The 22,006-nt window shown below is 39.6% G+C and overlaps 1 protein-coding gene across 1 annotated transcript in view; it reads left to right on the plus strand.

The window, feature by feature from the left end:
- Dock7 (dedicator of cytokinesis 7) overlaps nt 1–22,006 on the plus strand; it is a 187,348-nt gene that overhangs the window by 20,112 nt on the left and 145,230 nt on the right. Inside the window, exons 2-7 of the mRNA XM_038332904.1 lie at nt 9,955–10,060; nt 13,751–13,926; nt 14,172–14,240; nt 16,093–16,222; nt 16,312–16,524; nt 17,061–17,146. Of these exons, the coding sequence (XP_038188832.1) occupies nt 9,955–10,060; nt 13,751–13,926; nt 14,172–14,240; nt 16,093–16,222; nt 16,312–16,524; nt 17,061–17,146 (780 nt within the window). The remainder of the gene's footprint in view (nt 1–9,954; nt 10,061–13,750; nt 13,927–14,171; nt 14,241–16,092; nt 16,223–16,311; nt 16,525–17,060; nt 17,147–22,006) is intronic.

Here is a 22,006-nt window from a genome sequence, read left to right on the forward strand (position 1 = left end):
GTGTTTGGAAGTCAGGTGATAGGTAATTTTATAGGCTCCGTCTCTCTCCTTTCACATTTATGTGGAGTCTAGAGATTGAACTCAGGTTGCCAGGCCAGAGTGCAAACATCTGTACACACTGGGCCATCTCTCTGTCCCACCATACATTATTTTTGAAATAAGAGACTAAAACCATTGTTATCTTAGATCTGGGTAATGCAACCCGGGGGTCATTTCTTCTAAGAGTACTCTTAAAACTTAAGCTTTTTCTGTTCTGCAAAGGAAAGCTTACTTCTAGCTGGCAAATATTGACAAAAATTAAGAACTAAATGTTAAGTCTTCCTGGGGCCAGTAGCATGACTGTGAATCCGTTTGTCAGTAATTTCCAGGCAGTGTGCCTTTGGTTGTGTTCTCATTTCTCTAGTAGGGTGTCTTTGTTAGGGTTTCTATTGCTGTGAAGAGACCCCATGACCACAGCAACTCTTTTTTTTTTTTGAGACTGGGTCTTTCTCTGTGTAGCCCTTGCTGTACTGGAACTTACTGTGTAGACCAAGCACGCTTCAAGCTCACAGAGATCTGCCTGTCTCTGCCTTCCGAGTGCTGGGATTAAAGGTGTATGCCACCATCGCCTGGCCACAGCAGCCCTAATAAGGGAAAACATTTCATTGGGACTGGTTTATGATTTCAGAGGTTTAGTCCATTATCATTATGGCAGGGAGCATGGTAGTGTACAGGCAGACATGGTGTTAGAGAAGGAGCCGAGATTTTTACATTTTGATCTGCAGGCAACAGAAAGTGAGCTGTGTGTCACACTGAATGTAGCTTGAGCAAAGGAGACCTCAAAACCTACCTCCACAATGACATGTTTTCTCTATCAAGGCCATACATACTCCAATAAGATCACACCCAATAGTGCTACTCCCTATGAACTTATGGGACAATGGTATTCAAACTACCACATAGGGCTACTTGTAGATTCCTTAAAAATTAGTTATCCTTTTGATAGTAGACACATGGGTCCATTAGTTTGGCTATGAGATCCTTTAAATTTGGGGGTTTTGTTACTCTAAGAAGCTAGTTGTAAAGAGTTTCCTTTCCAGGATGAGTTAACTGGGTGCATTCAATAACCTCTTTAAGCATCCATCCTAATTAGTTTCTATTGCTGTGAAGAGATACCATGACCAAGGCAGCTTATAAAAGGAAGCATTTAACTGGGGGCTGGTTTACAGTTTCAGAGAGTTAGTTCCTGATCGTCATGGTGGGGAGTGTGGTGGCAGGCAGGCATGGTGCAGGAGCAGGAGCTGAGAGCTTGCATCCTGATGTTTAAGATGGAGGCAGTGAGAGAGTGCAAGACTGGGAATGACATGGGTTTTTGAAGCCTCAAAGCCTACCCCCAAGGAGACACCTCTGCAAACAAGGCCACACCTCCTAATCCTTCCCACATAGTTCTACTAACTGGGGACCAAGCATTCAAACATACTAGATTTAGAAGCCATTCTCCTTCAAACCACCACACTAATAAAACCCCTATGTCTTTTCCAGTAACCAAACCTTTTCTTGCGTGCTTAGGAAATCTGGATTGTACTGAAGGGAATCAAATAGGAGATCTTGGCCCTCTTAGTGCTCATCTGAAAGAGGAAATGTCAAGGCATCAGATTGGTCACTACCTTCAGTCTCTTAGGAGAGTTTGGACAGTTCCTCTCTTCATTCAGAATGTACACTGAGTTTTCCCCAGCTGTACTGGTGGCCAGTGGGTCCTACCCTGGGAAACAGGAGCTCTCTCTGAAGCTAGCTTCTTCCTTCACTGGAAGGTGTCAGCCCCTTAGAGCAACTTGCTTTCTCATTTCCCCTTCAGTTCAGTCACATCTTTGCTGTTAAAAACCTTAAAGGCGTGGAATGTCCTTCTGTATATGTGTTGCATTTATTGGTTGATGAATAAATCTCTTTGACCCAGTGACTTAGCAGAACAAAGCCAGGCAGGAAATCAGAACAGAGATAGAGAGTAGGTGAAGTCAGATGCCATGTAGCTGCCGAAGAAGACAGGCACCTTGGAACCTTATTAGTAGGCCACAGCCTCGTGGTGATACACGGAAATAATAGAAATGGGTTAATTTAAGATATAGGAGTTAGCCAGAAATAGGCCTAAGCTATTAGCCAAGCAGTGTTGTAATTAATGTATTTTCTGTGTGATTATTTGGGTCTGGATGGCTGGGAACGAAAGAGCAGTCTCCATCTACAAAAGACAGTCTCCACCAGACCAGAAAAGTTAAGACTCTGGATCCACAGGCAGCTTTTGGTTTTTCTTTGGCAATGAGAAATACTGAGATGAAGTAGATTTCCAGGTAGTCTTGCTACTGTGCCTCATCTCTGCTTGTCTTGTTAAACCTATAGTTCTAGTCAATCCTGTTTAGTAATCTTACTCTCTGGCAGAATCTTATTCTGTAGTTCAAAATACTTTTCATTAAAAACCTTTTCAGTTTTCTTCCATGAAAATAATTCTCATTAACTTCCTTTCTATTTCTTGTCATTCTTATGATTCTTTCCTGTGCCATTTTGATTCCTTCTTTAAATTTATATATTGAAACAATACTTCAAGATCTCCAAATATGAGCCTGGTGGTGGTGGTGGTGCATTACTTTAATTAATCCCAGCACACAGGAGGCAGAGGCAGGTGAAACTCTGAGTTTGAGGCCAGCTTTGTCTACAAAGTGAATTCCAGGACAGCCAGGACTGTTACATAGAGAAACCCTGTCTCAACAACAAAAACAAGCAAACAAAAAAGATCTCCAAATTCAAAACTGGAAACCACCCTTTCTCAGTAAAGAACACATTTTATTTTTCATAGTTTGATAGGTGTCTTTTGCTGGTGGTTTCTAGCATTCTTTTGTAATTGACCCAACAAAGTTATCTCTTGTGTCAAAACTGTGATTTGTGTTAACAGTGAGGGAGTTTGTAGAATTGGAGAGTTGAAAAAAGATAAATAAATCAAAATTTGGATTATTTTTTTCTTGGATGCAAGTACGAATTTTCATAGTATACACTCATACACTCATAAGTGGATAGTAGCTATAAACAAAGGACATTGAGCTTATACTTCATGATCCTAAAGAAGATAAGTAATAAGGTGAACCCTAAGAAAAACATATAGTTCCACTTGGAAAGTGGAAACAGACAAGATCACCTGACAAAATTGGGAACAAGGGGGTAGAGGGAGAAGGGAGGATGGAAGGGGAAGAGGAGGGAAGAAGAAGAGAGGTGAGGAGAACTTGAGGGAACGGGATAGTTGAGAAGGAGGAAGGACAGAGATGAAAACAAGGAAAGAGATATTTTGGTTGAGGGAACCATTGTAGGGTTAGCAAGAAACCTGGCTCTAGAGAAATTCTCAGGAATCCACAAGGATGACCCCAGCTAAGACCCTAAGCAATAGAGGAGAGGGGGCCTGATCTTGACTCAGTCAGACTGGTGAATATCTTAAATGTCACCATAGAACCTTCATCCAGCAACTGATGGAGACAGGAGCAGAGACCTGCTTCAGAGCACTGGACTGAGCTCCCAAAGTCCAGTTGAAGAGTGGGAGGAATGAGAATATGAGCAAAGAGGTCAAAACCATGATGGGGACACCCACTGAAACAGTTTACCTGAGCTAGTAGGAGCTCACCAACTCCAGCTGAACTGGGAAGGAACAAGCAAGCATAGGACCAAACTAGTCCCTCAGAATGTGGTTGACAGTTGCATGGCTGGGGCAGACTGAGGGCCACTGGCAGTGGCACCAGGATTTATCCCTACTGCATGTACTGGCTTTTTGGGAACCTATTCTCTATGGGTGATACCTTGCTCAGCCTATATATAGTAGGGAGGGCCTTGGACCTTCTCTAAAGCAATGTACCTTTTTTGGATATGTTGGATTATAGTATGGTTAAGAGATGGAGTATTTTTGGGGCGGGGTATTCAGGAGGTTGAAATAGGTCCCGTCTCTGGGCAGTGAACATTTGCTGTTACAGCTTATTTTGAAATGATTTATTTTTTGCATTATTACATCTTATTTTCATATTATTACTGATATTCCCTTTTAGGAACATGACAGCATGTGGAAGTAATACATATTTGTAATATTTGCAGAGGCCTATCTCTGGGGCTCTGGGCAGAGGAGGCTTGGCTGCCCGTCCTGAAATGCCACAGGCGAGCAGTGCTGAAAGGCATGAGAGGCATTTTAATTGGTGTGGGGACAGGAAAGAACAGAAAAAGTCTAGCGGTTTGAGATCTTTCTTCGAGGGGGAAACAAGAGCTTTGAGGTTTTTGTAGAGAATGTAAATAAGCAAGAGTTGTGGTTTGCCTGCTGGTGATTTGCCTGAGCAGATAATCAGTTCAGTGGTGGTATGGTTGATCATTATCTCAAGAGTGGTTCTGAACCCTGGATGTGGTCATGTCTTCCATCCCAGCACTCAGGGTGCTGAGGCAGGAGTGTTACTGAAATTGGAGGCCAGCCTGGACTGCATAGTGAAACCCCAAAACTAAGGTGTGTGGGGAGAGCGGGGGTGGGGAGACTGTTTCTACAAAGCTTCAGGAAAGTCTTCATCCCTGGAGAGAAGAAATCAGTTCTCATTGTGAGAAGTTGTTCCTCTTAGGGACGATGGCCTAGCCTAGGTTCTCTCATCAGGAGAATTGGCTGCATCATGGCAGTGGGGTGATTCTGCAGAGCTGGATACCATCATGTGATCATCTGCCTGTGAGGCCCTGGTGCTTGGTGGTGGTTTGGCCCCTTGTTGTAAAGACAGTAAGCACATCAGCTGTTCTTGGAATCCGAGGTAACCTGTAGGAGGGAATGACTCAGGAGAATTCAGAAGGAAAAAACATCACAGGTAAAGATGAGTTAGAGAGGGGCAAAATGGACTTAGGTCAGTGAGTGGACCCCACTTCACAGAGGACTGTCTTGTGTACATCTTTTATTAAATAAAAGATAATCTCTCTTTTTTTTTTTTTAAAGTAACTGTCTCATTTGTTTCTTTAATATTGAAATTGTCAGTTGATAGGTAATCTTTCTTGAGAGAAAACTGAGTTCTCTTTCTCACATCTCAAAGAATGAACATGGTAACTTATGCCTTTCAGCACTTAGGAAACAGAGGCAGGAGGATCTCTGTGACTTTGAGGCCAGCCTGATTTACATAAGCAAGTTCCAGGACATCCAGGACTGCACAGTGAGACCCTGTCTCTACAACAACAAAAACCCAAATTGGTTATATTTCTTTTTGAAGGATTTTTTTGTTGTTTTGTCAGTTTTGCAAATGAATCAGAAATGTAAGGTCTTTAATCATGATTAAAAAATACTTGGATTAGCACTCAGGAGAGTGGCTCCTGTACGTGGCATGGGCAGCACAGTAGAGCTGGCCCCATGGCCCACCCTGGGGGTGCGAAAACAGTAGAACCTGCCCTTTCTCTTGTTCATTGCTGCAAGGGGTGAACTAGCCAGGGGAGTGCAGGAGAGTTCATCTTGGTGGTGAGGATAAGGGAGAGCTGGTGGGCCCAGAACTAGGGTTATGAGTTGGCTCACCCCTGCGTCCACTCCATCTGTGATCTGTGGGAGCATGTGAAGGGCCAGTCCTGCAGACCCAAAACTGCAGGATCTCTATGACATAGGGTGACAACAAGCTATCCAAGAGAGCCCAGCCTTGATAGTGTAGCAGAAACCAGAGGACTCAAACCAGACCAGTGACTCTTTGCAATGAACACTTGCACATAGATACATAGATAAAAGCTGTTACTGTGTGACTCTTTGCAATGAACACTTGCACATAGATACATAGATAAAAGCTGTTACTGTGTGACTCTTTGTCATAGTACAATGTCTATGACGAAATTTTTCCTTTATTTTTTGTGGGGAGTGCTGCAAAGGCAGAAGGCGGATAAGAAGGGATGGGGAAATAAATGGGATCAAGATGCATGATATGAAAGACATAGAATAAATATAAAGTTTAAAAAATAAAGAAATGCATGCATTATATGGACTCCATTAAAAGGCCTAGTGGAGGGCCAGTGAACTGAATTCATTCCCCCAGCATACATGGTAGAAGGAGAAAAAGGAATCTCAAAGGCGGTCCTTTGAACTCCTCTGACAATCAACATTGCGTGTACCTGCCCACCCTCAAGCTTAAAAGGGAAAAGCTTAATCCAGTCATCAATTAAAGAGTCTGCCTTCGTCTTTCCCTGCAAAGACTAAGGCAATTGTAAAATCGCCCTCTGCCCTTTCTCAGTCTGTGTTCTCTCTCTCTCTCTCTCTCTCTCTCTCTCTCTCTCTCTCTCTCTCTCTCTCTCTCTCTCTCTCTCTCAAAAAAAAAATGTGTTCCCTCTCTAGTTTTCAGCTTTACCTCTAGCTGGTTCCTTGTTATATATATATATATATATATATATATATATATATATATATATATATATATATATATATATTTTTTTTTTTTTTTTTTTCAAGACAGGGTTTCTCTGTGTAGCCCTGGCTGTCCTGGAACTCACTCTGTAGACCAGGCTGGCCTCAAACTCACAGAGATCTGCCTGACTCTGCTGGGATTAAAGGTGTGTGCCACCACCACCTGACTTCCTCTAGCTGTTTCTGAAGCTCTTCTCTTCCTCCCTTACCCACTCCTAGTTAACTGAGGTGGTTTTTTCCTCTCTCCTTTTCTCAATATGGCCACACTAAGTAAATCTCCTTTCTCTGCCTAAATCTAGCTTGTTGGGGCTACAAAGACCCAAGTTCTTACTCTTAAAATTCTGGAAACATAATGATTTCTGCTCTATTACTACTACCTTCTCAATGTTTTCCTTACTAGTAACGTCTTACATTAGTGTGTATATGCATTAGTTTTAATCGAATGAGCTGGAGTTACTATGAATCACTGTTGACTAAAGTCCAGAGTACAACAGAATTTTTGACTGATACATAATGACATATACCCACTATTATAGTGTCACACAGAATAGTTTCCCTCTCTATGCTGATGAGGGTTTTTTGTTTCTTTGTTTTGTTTTGTTTTTCTTAGTTGTTTGCTTTTTGGTCAACTTGACACAAACTTCTGGGAAGAAGATGCAACCTTGAAAAAACCTCCATCAGATTGCCCCATAGGCCAGGTCTGTGGGGCATTTATTTTCTTGCTTAATAATTAAGGTGGGAGGGACCACCCCGTGATGGTTGGTACTATCCTTGGGTTGTATAAGAAAGCAGGCTGAGCAAGCAGCACTCCTCTGCGGTCTCTGCCTCAGAACATCTCAGGTTGCTTTTAGTCATGGTGATCACAGCAGTAGAAAGCCAGCTAGGACGGCTTCTAAATGCCTGTCTCTCATTTCCCTTCAGCCCCTAGAGTCATCGTCCATAGTTTTGCCTATTTCATTATGTCATAAAGCAGAAATTACATAAGTAGTCTTTTAAGACTGCTTTCTTTTTCTTGGAACTGACTCTTCTTGCATGGTTGATAACCCATTTCCTTTTCCAAATAAGTAATTTGTTACATGGATGTGACATACTTTGTTTATCCATTCATTCACTGAAGAATGGCTTAGTTGCTTCCAAGTTTTGTCAGTTATGAATCATGATTTAGTCTCTTTCAAAACATTAATACAAGGTGAAAAATGAACAGCTCAGTATCTTGAGCCTTAGAGAATAAGTCTTAGAACAAAACACTTAGGCTTGCATATTTAGCTTATAACCATCTTTAAGAAATTTCTTTTTTTTTTTTTTTTTTTGGTTTTTCGAGACAGGGTTTCTCTGTGGCTTTGGAGCCTGTCCTGGAACTAGCTCTTGTAGACCAGGCTGGTCTCGAACTCACAGAGATCCTCCTGCCTCTGCCTCCCGAGTGCTGGGATTAAAGGCGTGCGCCACCACCGCCCGGCCATCTTTAAGAAATTTCTATGTGATGTTTAGTTGTGAAAGAAGGAAAAAGACACTGAAGAGATAAAGTAGAGGGGAGGATTACATTAATTCTGGATAATTTTTGGAAAATGAGATTTTCTGAAAACTCCATTGGAAATTGAGGTTCTAAATCCAACTGTGAGCTTGAGAATATTCTTAAAACTATTGTCATGCCTGCATAGACACCAGGCCATCAAGTAGGTGCCGCTTTAAGTGCATGGGATAACGAGAGGAAGTAGGGTTAACTTTTTGGTAAAGAGTCAAAGAATAGGAGGAAAATTTTATAAAATAGAGAAGTAGTTGCTTGAGAATCAGGGTAGAGGTTAGATATTGACATTGAGATACAATTGCACAAGGTCTGTGGATAGTAGTTTTTGTTATATTTGTGACCTACATTGAAAAAATTATTTATTGGGAAAAGTTATTTATTGTGTGATTTGGAAGTCATTGATTATTTTGGTTGAAAATTTTGTGGAAACTGAGGATTATAGTCATTAGTAAGCTATGCATCCATTTGAATGTCTAAAATTTTGTTTTAAAATATTTATTTAAATAAATTAAAAATACTAATATATAAGGGCCACCAAATACCTTAAAGTCTTGGGATTACGGCATTCTCCTGCTGATTTTCCAAGTGAAGATTATCTGTTATGGTAGTGCCTTTGTGGTTACATCTGTCAATTCATGTATGGTGTATGCTGTTCAGAGATTTCATGATGGTGTTGAGTGCAAAAGCCTGTGTGTGTGTGTTCATAGAAGTGGATGTACATGTGTATGTGGAGGTCAGAAGTCAACTTGGGGTGTCTTTCTAGATCGTGCGTACTTTGTTGGAGCTGACTGGTTCGGGAGAGCAGCCTAATGAGCTTCAGGAATCCAATAATCTCTGTCCCTAGCTCAAGCATTGGGGTTACAGGTGTTTCAGCAGACCTGGCTCCAGTGCTGGTTCCAAAAGCAGATTCTCATGCTCCAGGGGCAAGCAAAATATTTTAGGGACAAAAGACAAATACACTTATTACCTTTTTAATAGAGTATACATGAAACAGAAGAAACGGCAAGGAATAAAAATTAGGTTTGGGTAAATTTCCTAGAAGTTGAAAACATGTGGTATGTTTAAAGTGCGTCGACTCAGGAAGTTCGTATGAAGATCTTGTCGCCTGAGAGTTACCCTTAAACTGACTTCAGAGTTGGGTTGGTTAACAAGAGAGGCAAAAATCCCAGGAAACAATTTGTGTTCATTGACAAGATCAGGGATGCCACTGCTGAAGGCTACCCATGGTTCAGTAGATGTCCTAGACTTACGGGCAGAACTAAGGTGACTCAGTCAGTGGGTTAAAAAGGGTGTATAAAGTAGAGAGGGGACAGTTGTGTGGGATTAATTGGAGGGATTAGAGGAGAGGGGATGGAGGTAGGTTTGACCAAAATGCCTTGTATGCATATATGAAATTTTTAAACAATATGAACGATTATAAAAGAGTTTGGTTACTAATATGAAAGGCTGGAGAGAGAAATTAGGATCAGATTATGGGAAGCTCTTATTACCTGGGTATGAGGACATTGTCACTTAAGTAAAAATAGAAAGTAGTTTTCTGGGGAGCATAAATGAGGAGGTAGTAATATTATAGAAGAAAGACTTTTTTCTTCCAATTCTTAGCATAGTTTGATTTATAAATAGTTTAGAATTATTTTTAATCTTTACATTTTAACTTATGTATCTATTTTATAACTTATACGATATCATAGATTGTATTCCTAAAATGTCACATTAGAAACCAGCCATGTAAAAATTAACTATACTGCTTGTATCCTCCATCAGTATTAAAAGATGAGTGAGTTTGAGGACAACCAGGACTACGTAGTGAGATCCTGTCTAAAAAAAGTAAAAACAAAAAAGATGTTATAATTAAAAGCAAGAACCAAATTGTTAAAATTCTTTATGAATTTAGCCTTAATATGCCTAGACGTTATTTTATAAACAAAATTTTAATGTACTTCCCTTCATTATATATGTTTTATTTTCTTAAATATATCTTTATCTATCTATCGTGTGCATGTGTCTGTAATGTATTATTTCTTTGTTCTAGAACTGTTGCTGCTGAAGTCAGAAAGCAGATCTCTGCACAATACAGTGGTTCCCCCCAGCTGCTCAAAAACCTCAACATAGTTGGCAATATATCTCATCACACCACAGTAAGTAGCACATTCAAGCCATGGAGTGTTAGAAGTGCATTCCTGAGGAGACCATGAAAAAGTACTGGAGAAGTCAGTCAGTAAACTGGGTTCTACACTAGTGTTAGCCTTCACTGTGGCCTCCTCATTCTTGCCGTTCGAGTTGACAGAGGGTTATGGGGTGCTAGAGAAGTGTTGGTGTCCTAGTCAACTCCAGAACTTTACAGCAGGACTTAATCAGTGCTGGGCTTTTATACGTAGATTCATTATGTTAAAATGCTGGAATCTTCTACAGTTAGGCACTGAGGTAAGCCCTATGTGGGTTCGTAGCTCTGTCCCTTTTAATAGAAAGGAATAGTTATTGAATCATTGTAGGCTAAGCATCATAAACGTAAATAAATCATATCTTATGAAAGAAGCTATAACGAGATAGTAATTTTTATTTAAACTCATATTTATGTTAGGAATAGGAATTAAAACAAACCTTCATTTATCTTAAAATTATAGTACTTTAAAGTTCAAGTGTGGAAAACTAGAAAAGTGAATAAAAGGAACAGAGTGTCTGGGCGTGGTGTTGTTTACCGTAATCTGAGCGCACTGGGCGTGGTGTTGTTTACCGTAATCTGAGCGCACTGGGCGTGGTGTTGTTTACCGTAATCTGAGCGCACTGGGCGTGGTGTTGTTTACCGTAATCTGAGCGCACTGGGCGTGGTGTTGTTTACTGTAATCTGAGCGCACTGGGTGTGGTGTTGTGTCCTGTGTTCTGAGCACACTGGAGGAGGAGACATGGGTATGGTACATGTGAGACACTAGCTTAAACACGAAACACAAAAGGTGGGATTCTACAGTTTTTACATGTAGCTCAGGAAACATACTGATTATTGAACAAACATTATATGCCAGTGTGAAAAAAGTTTGATTGACCTGTTATAATTGTTTGTGTTACTAAACCTTAAAGCAGGAATTTACTTTTATGAGCAGCAATATGCTGGTTGGGAAGTCTTTAGCATACATGGATTTCTGGGTAATTTCAGTGTGCATGGTGGTAGCTCTTCGTGTATGTTGTTGGTGCTTTTAGCTCTTTGCCTTTCATCAGCTATTGAAAATCCCATAGCCAGACACCCGGTTTGTTTTTTTGAATAACCATAACTCGTGCAATCTGTTTTATGCTCCCCATTCTGATTACATCTCTTGTCTTCTCATTCTGGTTTCCTGATTCCAGCTATCCTCCTGACTGTGAGGATTCACACACCTCAAATCCACTAACTTTTTACGTCCTTGTCCCTTGATGTCCTCTTCAGTTCTCACCAAAGAACTTAGTTTTTGAGCATTGTGTAACTACTCTGTTGCATCTACTCCTTGATTTCTTTAACCTTCTCTCATGTTATTTCACCCTTTGGCACAACCTCAATGCTGTTTAAATCTGGGTGTCCACTTACCGTACCGCTGTATCCAGGAGTGTGGCTAGAGAAGATGCTCAGCATCGTTGACGAGAGTCAGTTTAAACTCAAGAGCAAGGGTTATCCCAGTAACAAGCACTTTCACAATTCTCCCTTAAAAATAGCATCTTTTAAAACTGTGTTCTTTACTTTCTAATTCAGCCTGTCGGAATTCATACTTTTTACTTTTTTTGTTGTTGCCTCGCCTTTTCTACCAGTCCCCACTTTCCAAATTTTCTTAGCAGCAGTATTGGGTGTGGACAGTGCAGTTTGGATTAAATTTCTCTTTCAGTTTCTTTGAAAAGGTACTTGTTGATCATGAAGTCTTCAGACAATGAACTAGATAGAGTACCGAACACACTGGCATTTTCATTATCACACATAACTATATTAGCAGTAATGTCTTGCTGTCATCTACAGTTGGGCGCGTGCTGTTTCCTTGGTTGGTTTCATGATTTTTTTTATGGTCGGTCATTCACATCAGAATTTGGGAAACTAACAGCAGATGGGATTTGATCTTAGGTCAGTAGAGATTCTTGCCTTGTTCTTGTATTCTTACCCTCTCCCTTAGTCCCCCCAACTTTGATCTGTGTTCACACCATTGGCTCATTTAGAAGTTAGGTCAAAGTTGCTTTCTTTCTGAAAGCAAAGTTGCTTTGCTTTCTTGTAGACATGTTTCTTCTCTATTTCCTATGAATGGATAAAGTTCTGTTTCAGCTTTTTAAAAATGACTCCATTGAGTTGTAGCTTACCTACCATACAATCTATCACTTTAAAGAATAAATTCCATGGGGTTTAATAAATTCACTGATATACCACCACAGTCCACTTAGAATATTTTTCATTACCTCAAAAACAAACCTTTGGCTCATATTTTCTTATCTTTTCTGAGCCCCACACAACTCATACTTGGTTGTGGGGGAGAGGTTTCACGACCACCCCCCCACTAGCTTTAAATTTGTGAGTGCAGTCTCTAGAGTGTGTGTGTGTGTGTGTGTGTGTGTGTGTGCACACATGCGCGCGCGCGCACACACACACACACACACACACACACACACACTTACTTAAAAGAAATCTTTAAAAAGTAATTTTCAGCCAGGGTAAAATGCAATGAATATTACTAATAATATGTAATATAAGTAGGGTCTGAATATCAAATATTCTGTGGTTATTATTAAACCATTAAAGATGACTGTAAACTGGGTATCTCAAAACAATAGAAGTTTACTTCCTCAGTCTTAAGCCTGGGTTTCTGAAGTCAACAGAAATGCACTAAAGTAAGGTCTGGCAGGGTCATCGTCCCTGCAGTAGTTCTGGGGGAAAGTCAGTCCTTGCCACTTCGTGGTTCTGGTGGCTTCTGATATTCCTTTACCTGAAGCTGCATCACTTACCCTTAAAGGTTAGAATCTTCAAATGTCTTTTTACTTCACCTCCCATGGCTTCTTCCTCAGTGTATGCAGCACAGATCACCTTTCTCTCCTAAAGTGAATGTTGATGACTTTATGTAGAGCACGCTCATACAGTGCAGGACAGTGTCTCCATCTTAAGCTAAAAAGTTAAAAAACACGTGTTAAAAACATGTGTAAGGACTTTTACTGTACTTTATTTTCATGCATATTAACATGCACAAGGGGCATGAATTAGGGTGTGGGAAGTTTTGGGGGCATCATTGTTTAACTTATCACAGTCTGGTCAAAAATATTTGCTAGGATAGTCACCAATAACAAATAAAATAAAGGCAGCTTTCAGTAACTTAACGATACAAATTCTAGAGATAACAATAATCATTCTAGTGAGCACATGGCAAGCTGTAAAGTGTAGCAAGATTGCTAATTATTCTTGTCTTTTTAAAAAATATTTATTTATTTATTATTTATTTATTATGTATACAATATTCTGTCTGTATGCCTGCAGGCCAGAAGAGGGCACCAGACCCCTTTACAGATGGTTGTGAGCCACCATGTGGTTGCTGGAAATTGAACTCAGGACCTTTGGAAGAGCAAGCAATGCTCTTAACCGCTGAGCCATCTCTCCAGCCCTATTGTTCTTGTCTTTAATGTGAGAATTATGGGAAGAGTCTGCATGTGAGAGTTAAGAGTGTGAAGAAAGCATAAGGGAGCTCATGGCCGTGTGCTGTGATTCTCAGTGCATCTGAATATCTGCTGAGATTTTCCAAAGGACTGGGTTAAAAATGGGTTTATTTTTCCTTTGCTTAAAGTTGTCAGATTATTATTATTCACCTCTTCCTTTGCACACACTCCTGTCCGCTAAGGTGCCCCTTACTGAAGCAGTCGATCCTGTGGATTTGGAAGATTACCTCATCACTCACCCTTTAGCTGTGGACTCTGGGCCTCTGAGAGATCTGGTTGAATTCCCTCCAGATGATATTGAAGTTGTGTATAGTCCCAGGGACTGCAGGACCCTTGTTTCAGCCGTGCCTGAAGAAAGGTAAGGAGACATTGCCTTACTTCAGTTTTAATGTAACTGTAGGAAGTTTTTCATTACTTTATTTAAGTCATACTTTGGTGGTAGGTTTGTTTATTATTATAAAAAGAACTGAAGCAAAAATTTGATATATTCTTCCCTTGGAACTGCTTTTGGGAGTCTTCCTAATAAATCTCTTGTGTTCTACTTAAAAAAATAATTATTTCTTTTCTGTCTAAATTATGAATGTATTTTGTTTTTTGAAACAGTGAGATGGATCCACATGTTAGAGATTGTATAAGGAGTTACACGGAAGACTGGGCGATCGTAATCAGAAAGTAAGTCGCTCGGCTACTCTCTGTTTAACGGTACTGGTGGATCAGTGGCTAAGAACACTGCTGCTGTTGTAGAGGACACAGGTTTGGTTCAGGGCACCCACATCACAACCATCTGGAATTCTAGTTTCAGAATAGCTCATAGCCTCTTTAGCATTCAGGCACAAGGCATGCATATGATCATACACATGCAGGCCAGCACTCATACGTAGTAAAGTGAGAATAAGTAAATCTGAAAAAAGTAACCTAGGAGAATTTTTAATGTATTAAGTTATATTTCATAAAAATTGTGAGACAAAAATCATTAAACAAAATGGTCAAAAAAGAAGATTGTTATCAATAGATATATTATTTCATGGAGTTCATACTTTTGCTTGTTTTCTTTATAAAATATTAGGCTTGAAGGACTGCTATTTTTGTCTTGTTAAGAATCAGTACAGACTGATTGCATGTAATGATGATAATTCTGTAGTCTCATTCTCTTAGGAAATCATGATGGATATTGCTGAATAGTTTTTCTCAAAAAAATTGAGGTTTTGTAAAACTTGCATAGCTAAGTTAAATTTAAAAGCCTACTTTCAGATCCAGCTCTTAGAAGTTTTTTTTTTAATATTGATTGATTGATTATTAGTTATTGGCCTCAGAATCATGGTGGCTCATCATTAGTTGAGGCATGGTGGGAGGGAAATTAACATTAGTGGGTAATTAATCATATGCTAGGCATTTTATTGAGGGCTTTATGCTCATAGTATTTATGGATCCAGTTGATAGGGACCTCAGACTCAAAGCAGTTAAGGACACATTTTTCTGAGGTCTCAGAAGTCAAAATAGAGGTGGCCAAGATTAGAAGCTAGGGCAGCAGATTCAAAAGCATACAGTTTTTTTGTCACATTAAATATTGTTATCTTCCTTGATCAGTGGGAGACGCAAGGGTGGACTGAAAGTTGTTGGTGTCTCAGAAAGACAGAAGGCATGCGGCCTGGACATGGGGAACTGTGGTGCAGTGCTCTACTTTGTGATCAGTTCTCGGCCACTAGGATTTTATAAAAACGTTGTTAGAAAAGAAAGTATATTATATTAATTTAGGAGTTCCAAACCCCTCCGTATGTGTGTGTCAACTAATATATGTATATAATGATATATAGATCTTTTGTTTTTCATTTTACATTGTAGATTTAAATTGAGAGCTTTTCTACAGTAGTGAGTTGCTGAAATAATTTTAAAATTCCATGCATATATATCTATTTACATTATTAAAATTTTATATTATTAATATGATATCTATTTTCTACTAGTTTATTCTTTATCCTTGGCTACTTGCTTTTTTCTGTTTGCTTGTTTTAGCTGACTGATTTTCTGAATAGAAAGTAAAACTTAAGTTATATACATCATTGGCACGAGAGGAAGAAAATATGTTTTACTTTTAGAAATGGGTAGTCTGCTCTTTATTTGGATTAAAGGAACTTTGGGCAGACAGTTTTTTTTTTTAGGGGGGGTCTTATTTTTGTTTTTTAATTTTCCTTGAGGCACGGTTACTTTGTACACAGAAAATGTGCATTGACTGTCCTGGGACAGCCTATAGACCAGGCTGGTCTCAAACCCATGGAGATCCTTCTGCCTCTCCTTCCAGAGTGCTGGGATTAAAGGCGTGCGTCATCACTACCTGACTTTTTTGGGGGTGGTGAGCAGTGGGCAGTTTCCTAAATCCTGGGTTGGGTTTATCACACTTAGAACTGCTAGGATAGTTTCCAGTTGTGTTTGTGTATAAACAAGTAAATTTATATATATGCAATTGCAATTATTACATAAGAATGCAGAAAGAGAGATTTTCAGAAATTGATTTTATTTTGAATAGATACCATAAACTGGGAACAGGATTTAACCCTAACACGTTGGACAAGCAGAGAGAAAGACAGAAAGGACTGCCCAGACAGGTCTTTGAATCTGATGAAGCTCCAGATGGCAACAGCTACCAGGATGAGCAAGTAATATTTTTATTCTTAAGTGACTATGAGAAAGTATTTTTTAGTTAATTAATATATCAGTATTTAAAGTTTAATATTTTTCACAACAGGATGACCTTAAAAGACGTTCGATGTCAATAGATGATACTCCAAGGGGTAGCTGGGCCTGCAGTATATTTGACTTAAAAAACTCACTTCCTGATGCCTTGCTTCCTAATTTACTTGATCGAACTCCAAATGAAGAAATAGACCACCAGAATGATGACCAAAGGAAATCAAACCGTCACAAGGAACTGTTTGCTTTGCATCCATCACCAGATGAGGTATTGCCTTTTCATATAAAGAAGCAAAGGAGGCCAGACGTGGTGTATTCCTGTCATCCCAGATACTTGGAAAGTTGAGGCAGGAGGATCACAAGTTTTAGGATTATTTGGGCTACATAATTAGTTCAAGGCAAACTTGGGTATCTTAGTAAGAGCCTATTAAAAACTAAACTAAAAGTGGACCAGGGATGTGGCTCAGTGGCCAGAGCACTTACCTACCAAGTGCAGGGCTGTAGGTTCAGTCCCCAGCACCACAAAGAGGCAGCAAGTGATTGTTAAGATACTCTGTTGGGAGTATGATTTGTACTTAGTATTACAGCCGTGTTGGAAACAGCCGTTGGATTTATGAGCTAAATATGCTTTTAGTACTAGTGGGCTGGTTTTTAACGAGGAGTGAACTGAATGTAATGGCTTCTGCTTATACGAATGTGGCGTTCTTTGCTGTGTTTAATTGTGAAGACTGAAAGTATCAGAATGCTTAAAGTCTTAAAGACAAGTGGCAAGTTTTCATATTGGCGTTACTTCTCACTCTGCAGGAAGAGCCAATAGAACGGCTTAGCATTCCTGATGTACCCAAAGAGCATTTTGGACAGAGACTTCTTGTAAAATGTTTATCACTAAAGTAAGTATTTTTTTTTACTGTTTAATTTCTATTACCTAGGCAATTATTTTAATTACTAGTGTAACAAAACTTTAGACTTTATGCTTGTGTGTTTTACTTATGAGGAATGATTTTCCTTTTTTCTTTTGAAATTATTATTTTTAAGATCTTATGTGCTTATTTTGATTTTAAGAAAAATGTTTAATTATAGTTAGTTTTTTCTACATAATACATCTACTGTGTATACCTATTCAGAGAAGAGAAAAATGTACATATATAAGAGACCACTGTATTCAAATTATTTGGCTTATAAAGCTGAAACTGCAACCGGGGTGATGGTGCATATCTGTAATTGTGGCATTTAGTAGGTTGCAGACATGGGGCATGGGTTTGAGGCCACTTGAGCTGAATAATAAGACCCTCTGTTTTTCTCTCTCAGAAAAAGTCATCTATTTATATTTTTAAGTTTTATGAATTTTCAGTGTATACCTTAAAGTTTCTTTCCCCAAATAATTTCAGTTTCAGAAAGCATTTGTGTAATGAGGACAAAACAAAGTGACAGTCCATGTATGGTTCCTGCCAGACTCTGGGAGTCATCCCGCTGGTCTTTTTGCAGCATTCATGTTAGGTTAAGGAAAGGATAGTTTGGATAGTTCCCCTCCCCACATTCATGGAGAAATTGACAGGGGTAGATCTCGGTCTTTTACATTAAAATATTCTATAAGGAAAATCAGGATTTTTTGCAATGTTTTATTTTTTAACTTTTTTTTATTTAAACATAATCTCATATATCTTTGATCATATTCTTCCCCCTCCCTCAATTCCTCCAAGATTTTCCCTACCTTCCTTATCACCCAACGCCATGTTCTCTCTTACTTTCTTTGCTTCTGTATCTCTCAGGAAAACAAACAAAAGTGAAAATCAAAACAAACACAAAACTCAATAGAACAAAAATACAAAACCAAAACAGAAGGCACACATTTTATGTTGGTCAACTGCTCCTGGGCATGGGACCTGCTCTGGAGTGTAGCTGATATGCCCAGGGACACTCCTTTGGGGAATACTTGTTCCCTTTCCCAGCAGGTACTGATTATAAATAGCTTCTTAGTTGGGGTTGGGTTAGGAGTTTGTGTCCACTTCTCTGAACTAGGACCTGTTCAAGCTGGCTTGAACCTGTCAAGTCTTGTGCATATGGTCACAGTCTCTGTGAGTTCATATGTGTATGAGTTGTGTTGTGTCTGGAAGATGCTGTTTCTTTGGAGTCATCCATCACCTCTATTCTTAGAGTCTTTCTGTCCCCTCTTCTGCATAGATCCCTGAGCCTTGAGGAGAGGGGTTTAATAAAGATGCTACTTAGGGCTGAGTGCTCCAGAGTCTCGAGAGTACTTGCTGCACGTTGTCCAGTTGTTCTGTGTTAATTGCCATCTACTGCTAGAAGATGCTTCTCTGATGATAGCTGACCAAAACACTGATCTGAATCCCAGCCAGGTATCTTATTTTATTTGTGATTATGTAATGAGCAGGTAAATACAGGTGCTGGAGGACACTAGATTCCCTGGAACTGGAGTTACAGTCAATTGTGAGCCATCCAGCAAGAGTGCTGGGAACAGAACTCTTGTCCTTGGCAAGAGCAGTGTTGGTGCTTTTCTCTGAGAAGAGAGTCATCTTTCCAGCCCCTGAAATGATTTTCATTTAGAAATAGAAAGCATCTTGGGAGACAAACACAAAAGTTAATTTCACGACCTTCTTTTCTTTCTTTTTGTCTTTTATTTTATTTTTGGTCTTTTGAGACAGCATTTCTCTGAGAAAGTAGCCTTGGCTGTCCTGGAACTCACTCTATAAACCAGGCTAGCCTGGAACTCAGAGATCCACCTGCCTGTGCCTCCTGAGTGCTGAGGTTAAAGGTGCGCACCACCACCACCCGGCTTTATGAGCTTTTTAAACTCACTTGTTCACTAATTAAGACCAACTATGGAAGGCTTAATTTTCGTGCCTCCTTGCCGAGGGACAGTGCTGCTCTGATCTTCGTTGCCAAAGCAAGCTTGAGAAGCATTTTTATGGCTCACAATGAATAGTATGTGGTTTCCACGTTGGTAGGTGAAGCTAGAGCATTTCAGAGACAGTGGTAGGTGCTGCACCTGCACAGCCCGTCTTCCGGCTCTGAAGAGCGTTTACCACTGTCTGTGGTGTTTGCTGGCCACTGTTGGATGCAGAGTTAGGATGACAAGAAATCTCTCATTTTAGACAGGGTCTCATTATGTATCTCTCTCTGTCCTGTAATTTCCTGTGTAGACCATAACCCTGCCTCATGAGCTGGGATTAAAAGTGCACACCACTGTGCCCAGCAAGAAGTCTTTTTCTCTAAAGATCTAGTTTCTTCTTTTCTGTAGGTTGGACTCTGTTTTGAAGTGTGTTTTCCCGTGATGACAGTTAAATGTCATGTGCCCTTGGGGTGACTTCATACTTGTGTCCTGCTTTCCCAGTAGTTTCGCTTAGTTTTTTGCTGTCTGCAGAGTAAGTCTACAAGCCAAGCTGTATTTTCTTTATTTTACAAACAAAAAATGTTAATTAAAGAGAATTAGTACGAATTCTGCTTAATATTGCTCAGAGAATCATTGGAAAAAGAAACCTTGCTTTTCTCATTATAGTGTGTTACTATAGGCTTACTAGTTTTAACTTAAGAGAAAGATTTAGTTTCTAGCTCTCTCTGTACAAAGGAGATCAGCCGAGAGATTTCTTTGTCTGTAATATGACAGTTTTCTGTCTTTGGAAGCCAAAGCTTTATGTATTTAGTTAAGTTCATGTAGAAACATATTAGATAAATTGAGTAGACTTTTCTGCATATCTTGACCTCTACATTATATTATACTTAAAGTCCGTTTAGCAGCCATTGTGATACAGGTTGTATACCACAAATTTATTTATTGACAGGGTCTCATCTTTTCTAGGTTAGAACTTACTGTGCAGCTGAGGATGACCTTGAGTTTTCTGATTCTTCTTCCCAGTGCAGGGATTATTAGAGTACATTGCTTCACCTGGTTTAGGCAGCCCTAAGAGTTGAATCCAGAGCTTTGTACATGCTAGGCAAGCACTCTACAACAGAACTACACCCTAGCTTTAAACTTTATGTTGGAAGTCACCACAATGTGAACTGTATTAAAGGGTCACAGCATCAAGGAGGTTGAGAATCACTTCAGTAGAGGATTTTTATATGGTTAATAAGTACGTGAAAAGCTGTATATGGAAAAATATTGCAGTACCACTTTCCCTGCCAAATCACAAGGATAAGAGGATGCAGAGTAGATATTTAGTAGCTGTCAAGTGCTGAAAGAGTCTCTGAGATCCCTTTGTGCTCAGCCTCGGTTTGTTTTGCTAGGGGAGGTGTTAGCTGGAAGTGACATGGAAGAAGAGTGACGTCTCCCTTCGCAGTGTTCATTTCCCGTATTCCTTCCCTGTGGAGACCTGAGAGGCCACAGCTTCTCTGTCAAGGGCTCCTACCTTGTTTCTTGCTTATCACTTCCTTAGCCTTGGATTGATGATTTCCACAGTTGCTTGTCTAAGTATATACACTGTTGTTTTCAGATTCTGTGCACATCTTTTTGAATGGCTCTTTATTAAACTTGTGATGTGGAAATGTTATCTCTTCTCTTAGAGGGGCGCTGACTTGATTTATAATTAGCAGACAGATGCTGTGGAGCAGGATTGTTGCAGCTCCAAACTACTTAGCAATCTTTTCTTAGTATGTCTTCCTGTGCGGGCTGCACAACGCAGGATGCTCAGTCACATTCCAGACTTCTACTTTTGAAATATGGATAATGTTCCTTCAGCTGACAGGCAAAATGGCCTGCAGCCACGGCCAGGTGTCCTCTTGGCATATTGTCTTTGGCCGAGGCACCGCTGTGCTGCTGTTTCGATCAGCTTCTCACTAACATTGAGTCAGTAATCATGCACCACCTTACTGTGTGCTGGCTCTGGTTAAGAAAGTGTATTAAACATGCACCACCTTACTGTGTGCTGGCTCTGGTTAAGAAAGTGTATTAAACATGCACCACCTTACTGTGTGCTGGCTCTGGTTAAGAAAGTGTTTAAACATCTCAAGTATAAAGTTATAAAGAACTCTTGACATTTTCATCAAATAGGAAATTCCCAGCATTAAAATGATAAGATTTAAGATATGGAAATTTGCCCATTGACTATTGAGTTAAAAAAGCAGAACACAAAATAGTATAATATTCTTTATTTAAAGAAAAGTATTTCACATGCACATTTTACACAAGGACAAAAAGTCTGGGTAGATGACCATCCAACTTCATCTCAGTTCTTTCTGCACAGAAGGAGTTTCCATATGCTTCTGATTTTCTCAGAATGTCTTAAATATATTTAATTTTTTGGGTGTGTATTATTTGATTTATAGCCTGGAAGAGAAAGTATTTTAAAACTTTATTTCAGAGTGAACACACCTAAGTAAATAACCTAATTACAGGTTAGAAAGTAATTAGTGCCACAAAATGGACAGAAAATTCTGAGAGATTTAGGAAATTTAATTATTGCTGGAAAAATAAGGGGATTTATAAAGAGAGCATATTGGTTTTTAAACTCTGAAAGATATATGTGGAAAGTGTCTTAGAAGAAGTGATGCAGATAGGCATGGGTGTGAAAGAGGAAGGTATTGAAATAATGAAGTTTGAAATCCAGATTTCTTCTTTCCAAAGAGATCTTTCTGGATCTTGGTCTGGATCTCTGGTGTGTGAGTCCCTCTGTGTGTGTGTGTTTCTGTTTTTCTGTCTCAGTCCGTCTGTCCATGTGTGGATATGTACATGTGAGTCTGGATGTCTGTGGTGTCCTGAGACGGAGCCAGCTCCCCTAAGGCTGGAGTTCCAG

The sequence above is a fragment of the Arvicola amphibius genome, chromosome 6, assembly GCF_903992535.2.
Source record: "Arvicola amphibius chromosome 6, mArvAmp1.2, whole genome shotgun sequence".
NCBI lineage: Eukaryota > Metazoa > Chordata > Mammalia > Rodentia > Cricetidae > Arvicola > Arvicola amphibius.